This window comes from Ciconia boyciana, chromosome 8, assembly GCF_034638445.1.
Source record: "Ciconia boyciana chromosome 8, ASM3463844v1, whole genome shotgun sequence".
NCBI lineage: Eukaryota > Metazoa > Chordata > Aves > Ciconiiformes > Ciconiidae > Ciconia > Ciconia boyciana.
In genome coordinates, this window is record NC_132941.1 from 50,834,407 (window position 1) to 50,846,207 (window position 11,801).

An 11,801-nucleotide genomic window follows, 5' to 3' on the forward strand; every position below is an offset into this window, starting at 1 on the left:
AGGACAGGAAGCCCCCAGCCCGCCGGGGCCGGCAGCACAGCCACATCACAGCCCCGCGCGGGGCCGGAAAGGCGGCCCTGCCCGTGCACCGACAAGGGCCCCGCTGTTCGGGGCCGCAGCTGCTCCACGGAAGTAAACAGGGTCCCTGCCAGCACATTCCTGCCCGCTGCCCTGCCCAACCCCTCCTGCCTGCGTCCCCCACCCACCCGTCAGGGACACCCACCACCTGGGAGGGGTGGACATCCCCATGGCAGTGGGCACCATGTACGGCAGCCCCCAGCATGCACACCCTCTCCCGGCATGCAAGAGCACGGAGAGACACAGCCCGGCCAGGCAAATAAAATAAATGGTATTTATTAGCAAAATAAAGGACAGAAACTCTCGCTTGCAAGGCCCTGCCAGGTGGCCAGCGCCGCCCCACACGGCCCCACGTGGTCACTGCCGAGCTCCCCACGTCCCGCCGGCTGCTCCCACTGCAGCAGGCAGCACAGGGGCTCCTGCCCTGGGCAGGGCGGGCAGCGTTGCCCAACGGCGACAGCGTCCGCACGGCACCCACTATCGTGCGCGCACCCTGCTCAGCGCCTTCGGTGGAGCAGCCCAGTGCTTTGGGATGAGGTGCAGGATCCATCCCCACTCCGAGATGCAGGGTGCCCTGCCTGCCCGCAGAGAGGGGCCTGGGCGCCCCAGGGGGGTTCCCAGCAGGGGTAAGGTGCAGCCTCCCCACTCACTCCCGGCCCTCCCAGGCATCCTCCCGCTGCTTGTTCTCCAGGCGCTTCCTCTCTGCGGAGACAAGAGGAGGGTCAACCCCACGTCCCCATCACCCCACAGCCACCCATTTCCCCACAGAGGTGGCTGGAGCCCACCCTGGTGCAGCCCCCTCCCACCCAGCACCTTGTGAGAAGGTGCATCCATGGGGCAGGTCCCCCCACACCACAGCCCCCCCGGGCATCCGAATCTCACCCCGGGCTTCTTGCAGCTTCCTCCGCTCGGCATCTCGCTGGGCTGGCGTCTGGTTGCTGCGTACCCCCAGGGCGCCGATCACCAGCCGTCTGGCCAGGGCAGCCGATGTTTCGGGGCGCTCCTTGGCCGGCTGCAGGTACTCTGGGTGAGCAGAGATGGGGCACATCAGTAGGGGAATCCCAGGAGGGACGGGGCAGCCGGCACAGCTCTGCAGCACTTAAGCACTGTGGAGCCGTGCCGGCTGCCCTGTCCCTCCCCAGTTATTGGGATGAAGATGCTGCAGCACAAGCACCATGGCACAAGCCATCATGGGACAGCATCACTCACCGGCGTACGCCTTGGCTTTGGCTTTAGAGGCACGGGTGCCCTGGGAGAGCGGGCGAGTCTTCACCATCAGGTGCTTGGTGCTGAGGGCATCGTGTGCTGTGGGGAGAGAGCAGCAGCATCTGTGTGCGGGGCCAGCCCCATGCCCAGGATCCGGCTGCAGGCAAGGCAGGGATGCCTCCCCTCTGCCCATCCCCAGCCAAACTGGGAGCACTACCTGTTATGGGGCTGGAGAAGATGCCCAGGGCGTGCGTATCGTCCACCCACTTAATATCAAAGCCTTTTTTCCTGCCGGAGAGAGGGAAGCTCAGCAAGGCATCAGCACTGGGTGGGCAGGGGTCTGGAGCAGAGCCCAGGCAGGGGACCCCAGTGCCGGGGGCAGGGTAATGCCAGCAGACTCACTGATAGCTGCAGAAGACACGCAGCAGGTCCTCGGTGCGGAAATCCGAGGGGAAATCATAGATCTCAATGACATGGGGCAGCTCGGCATCGCTGAGGTCCGGTGCGGCAGGCTCGGCCCCGTAGTAGTCGAAGCGGGGTGACTGCCGGCTCTCCCGGCGCTTCTCACCCCCCGAGAGCTGCAGGGGTGGAAGAAGCACAGCACTGAGCCACCCATGCCTGCCTGCCCCACACCAGCTCCCGATCCATGGCAAGCACTCCCCAGGAAGCGGTCCGGCTCCCACTGCCCGCCCCAGCACTGCAGATGGATTCATGGCGCTGAGATATTAGGAGTTATCGACCGGGGCTCTCATGCCATGCACTTGCTTTTCCCATTACCAGCATCCCTTCACTTGCTGTGCTCTGCGGTCCCGCTGGGGACACAGTGGGAATGGGACCGGTGAGACAGCATGTGCACCCCCAAGCACACCTCTCCTTCCACAGTGACGTGCTACCCAAAATACATTTGGGGAACAACAAGGAGCAGGACAGCAAGGCCAGGAGGAAAGACTGATGTCTGCCCGCCACACAGGAGCACCGGGCTCGGCATGCCCCGGCTGTACCCCACACACCAGAGCAGCCTGTCGGCACCCCGGATGCTGAGATGGAAAAGCCAGCGCTCCCCTTAGGAGCAAGTTCTGGTGGTTAATCACCTGTGCGGATAAAAATTTATGCCTTATTTCTCATTTGAATTTGTCTGGCTTCGCTTTCCAGCCACCAGTTCTTGTTCTGCCTCTCCGCTGGATTAAAGAGCCCTCAGTCCCCGGTACTCTCCCTGTGATGGCACTTACTCACGCTAATCAAGTCCCTTCTCAATCTTCTTCTTGATAAGCTAAACGGGTTGTGCGTGTTTAGTATCTCACAGCGGAGCACTTTCTCCAGCCCTAAAAGATGATGGCTGTAGCGCTTTTCTACCTCTCCCATTTTTCAACCTTCATTTTAAAACATGGGCAGCAGTTGCCACGACATGGGGAGCACAGTACACAGGGGGCAGAGCACATGGGGGGCCCTGCTCCCCTCCGCCCTGCAGCATTGGAGCCGGTGGGCACCACTTGCTGCACCTCTGCTGTCCAAACCACGCCGTGCCGGTGGCTGAGGGGATTCACAGCCCTGCTCCGGCTGCAACACCGGGCCAGGCGCAGCCTGGAGCCACCAGTGGCTCCCCCGTCCCCCCCCAGAGTGTGGGGCCGGCGCGGTGCCAGGCAGTGGGTACATAACTCAGCCGGGTTCCCAGCCCGATCCCCCAAGTGATCATAGCAGAGCACACCACGGCTGGAAGGTTAGAGTCCATAAATCCCAGCCAGCTCAGTCAATAAAAAGTGCTCATTCCGACAATTTTATGGGGAAGATGGATTCACAGCAGGTGAGGGGGTGCTGCCAGGGCGGCTGGATGCCGGCAGAGGGGAGAGCTGAGTTATGGAGCTCACGGGATAAGCTCACTGCCGGCAGAACCACCTGCCCCACCACCGTCACCCATTAACCAAGCGCACCCCATGTGGGGCTGCACGCTCATCCAGCACCCCCTGCCCGCTCGGGGAATGCGAAGGAGCTGTCCCCGGGCAGGATGAAGCCCTGCGGCGCTGCCTGAGGGAGCAGAGCACTCGGGTAGTGCCAGGCGCCGGGAAGATGATTAGAGAGCGGGAGTGCCGAGTGCTGGAGCGGTCCTTGACCTTCACAAATCACCAAGTGTGGCGGGGCAGCAAGGATGGGAGCCGTCTGGCAGCCGGGCTCAGACGCGCAGCATGCACGGATCAACAGGTCCCCCCGCACTGCCAGCCCGGGCACGCAGGGTGCCCACAGCCCCCCAGCCATGGGGCGGTGCAGGGAACCGGAGCCAGGGTACAGCCCCCAGCCCTGGCAGGCACCCAGTATGGGAAGGGTCCGCTGATGGACGGACTAGTCGGACAGCAGAGACAGGAGGCCATGGGAAATGAAGCCTGTCCATCACACCTCGCTGCTCTCTAAAGATGCATCCTCGCCAGAGCACATTAGAGGGATCCGTGGCCGCTCGCTTACGCTCCCACTTGCTCACTGAGAGTGCACCTCCAGAGCTGGCAGGGAAGTGTGCGCCGGCACGCACACACCGCGGCCCCCGGCACGCACACACCATGGCTCCTGGCACGCACACACCGCAGCCCCCAGCACGCACACACTGCGGCCCCCGGCACGCACACACCATGGCCCCCGGCACGCACACACCATGGCTCCTGGCACGCACACACCATGGCTCCTGGCACGCACATGCCACGGCCCCCGGCACGCACACACCACAGCGCCCAGCACGCACACACCACGGCCCCCGGCACGCACACACCACGGCGCCCAGCACGCACACGCCGCGGCCCCCGGCACGCACACACCACAGCCCCCGGCACGCACACACCATGGCGCCCAGCACGCACACACCATGGCTCCTGGCATGCACACACCATGGCTCCTGGCACGCACACGCCACGGCCCCCGGCACGCACACACCACAGCGCCCAGCACGCACACGCCGCGGCCCCCGGCACGCACACACCATGGCGCCCAGCACGCACATGCCGCGGCCCCCGGCACGCACACACCGCGGCCCCCGCCCTGCCACGCTGGCTGATGGAGAGTCCACTGAGCCTGCAAGGAAATGGTCGCAGTGCTTAATTACCCTCTGCGTTCAAACTGATTTCTACTCTGAATTTGTCTGGTTTCAGCTTCCAGCCAATGGATCTCGCTATGGTGTTTTTTCCTGCTAGATTAAAGAGCCGTCCGCTATCAGAAATCTCTCCTCCACACAGAACATCATAAATCTTGCTCTCTGCCGGCTATCCGCAGCGCATAAGGATTCAGTTACGAGGAAGAACGCTACTAATTTCCTTGTCCTTTTTGTTAATTAACAACAGCTCCATCTCCTCGAGAGCCTGCGCCCTCCCCGAGCAGCCACGTCTGCCTGCCGAGACCTCAGAGGGCTCAGGAAGCACCAGGCTCAGCATGGGAATCTGCAGGGGGGTGAAGATGGCAACTTGTGATAGATCCTTTTTTCAGGTTCTTATTCACTCATTTTGGGAAGCTCCCTGGAAACCTCAAATTTTGCTCAGAGCTTGCACACGGGGGAGCTAACGCGGATGCTCCAGAGCTGTTCACAGTTAGCACCAGTGCTGCACGGCACAACCTTGCCTGCAGCATCCTATGGCTGCACCATAACGCGGGCCCTCCCTGACCTGCCTCCCCAGTGGGGCCAGGCTGCTGCTCTGCTGTGCCTGAGGACAAAGCCGTGCCCCCCATGCCAGCCCACGGAAAGCCAGCGCCATGTGCGCCAGCTGCCGCCGGAGCAGCAGCACCATCCCCCTCGCACCGGTGCTCACCGCAACCTCCCGGCTTGGGGGTGAGGGACAGCGGCTGGGGGGAGCACAGCCAGGCAGGGATGGGGGTACCCACAGCTCTTCCACATCTCCCTCTCAGCAGCTCTGGAGGTGAGCCCTGCGTGCCCCGCACCTTGTCCCAGCCCCACACCAGGCTTGGTGAGGACACAGCAGCCCGAGCACAGCCCCACAGACAAGGTGGGTACCAGTGCTCCTCAGTAACAATGCTCTTGAGTTAACCTCAGCCCTTCCTAGAAGCTGTTATCAGGCACCATCCACCACTTCACACCCTGCTTCCAGCCCAGGGTGGACGGACGCTGGCTGTAACAATATTAGCGCTGTTTGTTACTTTGGGCACATTAATGTCATTTGCAAAATTACCGGTTTGACGCTACTGATTTAAAATGCAATAAGGGATATCCAGCCTCGCTGCAGAAGCCGAGCTTGCCTCGCAAACGGCAGGAAAACGGCGTGGGTCCTGGCGCTAAGCAGCTAATTGTAGTAAATTCAGCCGCACGTGTGCAGGAGGGGATGGTAATGAGCCACAGCTGATTAAGAAGCCATAGTTTCGAGGAAACACCCCGTTGCTATTTCAGTGGGAGCCCATACATCTCAGCCCATTTCTTTATCACCAGCCCTGGTTTCACGAGGGTGCAGTTGCAGTTTATGGCACTCGAGCAGGTTTTGCTGGGTGCACTTTATGTACTATAGAGGGAAGATCTCCCCTAGCCCTCACTGGCACGGTGGAATGGGATGGGAACCAGCCGGGGGGGAAGGTGGAGGTCCCAGGCGTTTCGGCACCACAGGCAGCTCATGCCCTCGGGGATGGCTGGCAGCAACAGCAGGCAGCACAGCCAGGCTGGCCGCATGCCCCGGGTGCAGTCTGCCCCCCATGCACCCACCCTGGAGGACACAGGGACAGCCAACCCCCATGGACCCCTGTCCCTGCATCCCAGGAGGCACCAGCCACGGTCCTACAAATCCCCGTGGGCACCGGCTCGCAGGACGTACCTCCTCCAGCAGGCGCGGGTCCAGGCAGTCTCCGTCATCGTTGAACAGCACGTCCCAGCTCTCCTCAGCGCCTGGGCTGGCCTGGCTCAGGGTCCCGGCGCTGGCGGGCTCTGCCTTTGGGGAGCCACTGCAGAGACCTCCCTCTTCCTCCTCAGCCTCCCGGCTGCACCGGTGCTGCTGTGGTGAGCCCACGTCCTCGTCTGCCCCCGCCGGCTCCTCGGCCCAGGCCGCGGGCGAGAGCCCCTCTATGCCGTGGCACAGCAGCTCCAGACGTGGCGGGGGTTCGCAGCTCCCTGGGGGTGCCCCTTCCCATGTGCCACTCGTCAGCTCCTCGCCAGCACCCAAAAGGCCATTCTCAGCCCCAGCGCTGCCGTCTGTGCAGGCAGAGGTGCTGCCCGCTCCCTCCGCAGCAGGCACCGGGATGCCGTCCCCACCGGGATGCCTGGCCCCGGCAGCGCTCTCCTCCTCGCCGGGTGGGAGCTGGGATGGGCTGCCCACATCCTGCCTCGGGGTATTCTCCCTGGGGAGCACCGGCATGTCACCCATGCCACCCCTTGAGCACCCGGTTTCACAGCCAGCTCCTGGTACATCCGAGGTGCTCTCCCCAGCAAGCTCAGCCATACCTCCCTGCCTCTCCTCTTCCTCCTCCTCTGTCGGCACCCCAGCGGCACAGCCCTCATTCTGCCCTGCCAGGAGAAACCCCCCAGGCTCCCTTTCCTCTCCTTGGGCTTTCGGACCCGCAGCCTCCCACGCCAGCCCAGGCACGCTGCCCCGGTCACCCGCCCCTGCCAGCAGCAGGACAGCCTCTCCCGGGCACTGGGAGAGGTCCCCGGCTGGATCCGGGGCACTGTCCCCCAAATGCTCCGACACGCCACTTGGCCCTGTCCGACATGCCGGCGTTGAGCTAGCAGGGGGCATTGGGCTAGCAGGGTCACCCCCAGGCTCGGGGATAGCCTCTACGGCCCCAGGCTGGGCACTTGGTGGGGATGGAGGGTCAGGCTCGGTCCTCATCATCCGGTGGCTACAGCTGAGCTCCCCGAGTCCTTCATCACGGAATGCCTTGTCCTGCCCGTCCCGGGGCTGGGCAACAGGTGGATCCGGGCACGGCTCCCGCATGCTGGGTGATGCCCCCAGGCTCTCCGGTGTGATGGGGCAGCTGCCTCCTGGCCTCCGGCAGTGCCCGGCAGAGGCTGCCCGCGGCTCCTTCGGGCTGGCATCCACCTTGCTCTCCCTCCTCGCGGCTCTGCGCACCTGTGTCCTGGCACGGGGGCTTCGCCTCTGCTCCTCGACACTGCCTGGGCAAGCATCCTGCACCAGGCAGTGGTTCTTGGGCTCCTGGCAGTGCCTGGCTGGCATGTCACCCGCCGCTTGCGCTGCTCTCTCCCGCCGTGCTTTGGGCACGTAGAGGGCCATGTCAGGCTTCCTGCGGCGTGGCCGGCCACCCTCTGCCTCCTGCTGCATGGTGCCACCGCTGCCTGCCGAGGAGAGACAGCGTCATTGCCCTGCCCATGTCCCAACGGCCCCGCAGCTGGGCACACGGTGGGCAGCCCCTGCCCGGGTCGGTGGGTCGGAGTCCCAGCCTGGCACCCACCCTCGCTCCCACGGCAGCCGGCACACAGTGATGGACAGTGGAGCCCCAACACTGCCCCTGCGGTAGCGGCTCTGCAGATGGGGTTTGGCACCGGAGCACCCCACAGACCTACAGCCTTCAGTGGGGTGTACTGGGCTATGGGGGAAGCAGAGAAACCCTGCCAGCACCACCGAGGTGCCTGCCCTGCTCCGGCAGCTGCTGCCTGGGACCCCCCAGCCCCAGGGGCCAGCAGCCACAGCTGAAGCAGGACACAGAGCCCTTGCACCATTCACGCATCAAAAACCTTGGAGAAGGCTGTGGCAGCCATGGAGCACCAGAAACCAAACCCCAGCCCGGGGATACCCCGGCGTGGGACCACGGCTGCCACCCTGGCACGCCACAGACCCGCTCACCTGCTGCCCTGTCCCGGCAGAGATTTATTTTTCATCATCTTTGGCAGAAGCAGGCACACCACGAGCTGCCAGGCCCTCCTGCCCCTATAAATATGCATCAGGCAGGGTTTATGGAGACGGATGGTGTGGGGGGCTGCTCTGCGGTTGAGGGGAAGGCAGAGCGGGGCCGAGCCGGGGCCCCGTGATTAATCACTGCCCACTCCGTTTAGGGGGATTCATCACGGGCCGCTGTCAGGTAAATCACTGGAAAAACACCTCTTCAGTAATTAATGTGAAGTGACGGATGGACAGCCCCCGGGCCCATTAATCTGGACCATCAGCGCCGACCGAGATTATGAATGTCAGGATGCATAAACTGCCGGCGGATCAATAGGGCCAGGAACCCATCCAAGGCTCTCATTTCCGAGGCACCTCCGGTACATTAGCCTCCCCTCCACGCAGCCCCTGACCGAGGCGCGAACGCTCCCCACGGCCCCTCACCGACAGCCGGCAGCGGTGCCGGGAAGGCGAGGGGAGGCCAACCACCGGCTGGAAAGCGGCCGGGGCTGCCCGTGCCTCACGGCGTCATCCCCCATCCTGACGGACGGACGGACGGCTGCCTCGGCGTGATGGATGAGTCTCTCGCGGCTCTCTGGAAACCGCCAGCAAGCCTGGGCAGGGCAGTGCTCCCCAGCGTCACCGCGGCACCCGTGCCCACAGCACCTTCTCCCATGCCCATGGCTCCCCAGCACCTCTGTGGCACGAGGTGCGGGCACGGGTGCCGTGGTGATGCTGGGCACCGTCCTGGGGCTGCCCCAATCATTCTTCTGTCTCTGCAGTTCTTGTCATTTTTTTTCCCATCTTTGATACACTAATTTTGCTGGCAGAATGATCCCCTTTATCTTTATCGACCGCAAGAAAGGAACGTATCCTACAAAGCCTCCAAGGTCTGGATTAGTAATTTTTCAACGCAGAGGCATTATACATTTTCTCACCAAGCGGCAGCCCAGGTGCCAGAGGGGAGGGGGCACTGGGAGCCCCCCCAGCACCACCATTTCCAACCACACAGAGCTTCCAACTGCACCAAAGCGCGTCCTGCTAAAGGACTTTTCCCGGCCAAGCCCAGAGTCTCAGCCCATGGGACATCACCGAACCCCTTGGGGGGGATCACTGATCCCCCCAGGCTCTGCTTCCCGAGGATTTCCAGCACGGGGAGCAGCCAGGAACAGCATCGCTCCACACACAGCCCGAGTCACCTCCAAGAAGAGCCTTTGCATGCAGGATTTATGGGCTCCTCGAAAGCTTGCCGTTCACCTTGCCTCACCCTCCAAAGCAGATGGTGCAGCATTAGCCAGACGGCTGGTGCTGGGAGCATCCCCTCCCCGCACAGCCCTGCCTCTGCCTGCTGCACGCTGCCGGGGAAGAGCCGCTTCCCGCAGCCCGGGGAGAAGCACAGCAAGGTGGTGGCTGGCCCAGGCTGGCAGGGATGCTGCAGCAGTTTTTTCTTCCCCACAGGGCAGCACAGCTCCTGCCCTCAACCTATTACACACTTCATCGATGCCACGGCCACGCGTCGGCACCAACCGATTTCACGCTCTGGGAGGCAGAGCAACAGCCCTGGCTTCGGGTCTCATTCACACTACGCTGGGCAGGGCAACCCCGCCGCTTCCAGACTCCAGGACCAAGCTCGCCCTGCAAAGCCAGGCAGCGATGGGCAGCGCATCCCCAAAAGGACCTGTGCTGCCCTGGGTGCTGCCCTGCTTTTTGGAGCCAGCTAGCAAAACAGCTCGGCACCGTGGCATCAAGGAGGGAAAGGCAGCCCCAGACCAGGCACACCACGGTACCATGGTAAAAGTGGTGGTGGGAGTGCTGCCCAGCTGCAACACAGCCTGGCATGGCCAGGGGGATGCTGGAGCATCAGCCAGGAGGTGGCCGGAGCTCCCTGCGGGCACAGGCTCCCCTCGCCCCGTCCCCAGGAACATGCTGCTCATGGGGAGCTTGTGCTCATGGCTTGAGTCTGTGAGGTCTCAGAGCAGCTGCTTGGACGACTTGCCAGCCTGCGTTTCTTCTCTAATGACCATCTGCAGCACAGACGGGCAGCGTTTTCTCCCTGATTTCTCTCCCCCTCCTCTTTGGGGAAGGACCCCACCAACAACACCAAGACGGGGCTGACCACATCACAGACCCTACTTCACGCTGCACACCGCATCACCAAATTCCTCCATCATCTGCATCCCCACTTGGTGGGTGAGGACACCTACGGCGCGGGTCCAATGGCAAAGCCAGGGCTCCTGCCGCCTTCTCCCGCTGCGGGCAGAGAAACAGTCCACAGCCCCACGTGAGGAGCCCAGGGATGGGCACAGATGCCGGGCTGCAGGGCTCACACGGAGCGTGCCAGTTCCCGGAAAAGTTTCGGTGCCACCCAGCGCCCTCCCAGCAGGCTGCCGCATTTCCTGGCAGGGAGCTGTATTTTTAGCCTCCGAGGTTTCTAATTCCACTCAATCCATACTCCCGTCAATAGAGCAGATAACCTTAAAGCCTTGACGGTGAACAGGGACGGCAGCACCAGGGGACCAGGAGCCTTGAGGGACCGCACGCAGCCTCGGCATGCAGCTCGCGCACCCACAATGTCACTCTTCACAGCCTGCCATAGATTGGGCTCTTTGGAGGGGAAAAAAATAAATGTAATAACAAGACTAATAAAAAGGCAGGTACAAGGAGATTCTAAACAGCCCCGCTGGGGAACCCGCTGCTCGCAGGGCTCATCCCATGCCAGGCACGTGCTGTGGCACGCTCACCGACTGCACAACGCCAGCACCTGGCAGCCTGGGTAAGGATTGTCAGAGGTTTTGGCTACCCTGCACCTCTCTTGCTCTCAGCAGAGCTCCAGCCCAGCCCGCCCAGCTCACACAGCAGGCGACGGGGTCAGGGAAGGACCTGGATACCTGGCAGGGAGAGGCAGAGCGAAGGCAAGAACACAGAGCCGCCAGCACAAGGCAAAGCAAAGCGCTTCAAGGAGCGGAGAGCCGTGTCCCATCCGATGCCTGCCTGCAGCCCCACGGGCTTTAAGACGTCCCTGTCCCCTGCTGCCAGGAGAAAGATGCTCTCCAGCAGCCAGAGAAAATGCTGGCTACACAAGGAGGCAGTGAAGACATCAAAGGCGCTGAGAAAAGAGAGATTTCAATCATGCCTTTCACTTGCGATGCTCTTAGGAGATACCTGGAACAAGAGAAGGGGAACGTTTCAGACAGGAGGGGGATTTGTAAGTCGATAGTGTCCCTTCGCAGCTGCAGGGGGAAAAAGGGACAACAAGCCAGCAGGAGTTAACAGACAGAGGGCTAAAGGGAATACAAAGGACTTTACAAATATACCCGGGCAGAATCAGCACAAAAGTGAAAAGGTCTATTAATAAACAAGGAGGGAGAGAAAATTAATGATGGCTCAAAAATAAAGATGACTCAAAAGGGCAAGATTACTGTTTTTAACCAGAAAAATGCAAATGAGGCGGAGGCCTCGCAAAAACAGCTGCAGGGAAAGCAAAAACAGCATCTCCACATAGACACGGTCACCTGGCCGGCATGGCCAGCGCTGAGACGAACCGATTAACTCACCGACACACACACGGTGCCAGGAAGAAACCGGGGCCCTGGTGATGGAGCCGGGCACAGGACAAACCCTGTGCCCATCCCTAGCGCAGAAAATAACGTCCCGAGGAAGGAGCCTGCACAGCCACCACAACAGGCTCCTGGATGAAGAACGTTGGCTTGC

The 11,801-nt window shown here is 62.2% G+C and overlaps 1 protein-coding gene across 1 annotated transcript; it reads right to left on the minus strand.

Annotated features, from left to right (window-relative positions):
- Nucleotides 1-355: 355 nt before the first annotated feature.
- Nucleotides 356-11,195, minus strand: R3HCC1L (R3H domain and coiled-coil containing 1 like). The gene is made up of 8 exons (XM_072871003.1): nt 10,979-11,195; nt 10,565-10,694; nt 6,072-7,542; nt 1,687-1,862; nt 1,502-1,572; nt 1,288-1,383; nt 961-1,101; nt 356-780 (listed from the first exon to the last, which is right to left on the minus strand). The coding sequence occupies exons 3-8, from the start codon at nt 7,530-7,532 to the stop codon at nt 725-727; spliced, it is 2,001 nt and encodes a 666-aa protein (XP_072727104.1). The 5' UTR covers nt 7,533-7,542; nt 10,565-10,694; nt 10,979-11,195; the 3' UTR covers nt 356-724.
- Between the last annotated feature and the right edge of the window lie 606 nt (nt 11,196-11,801).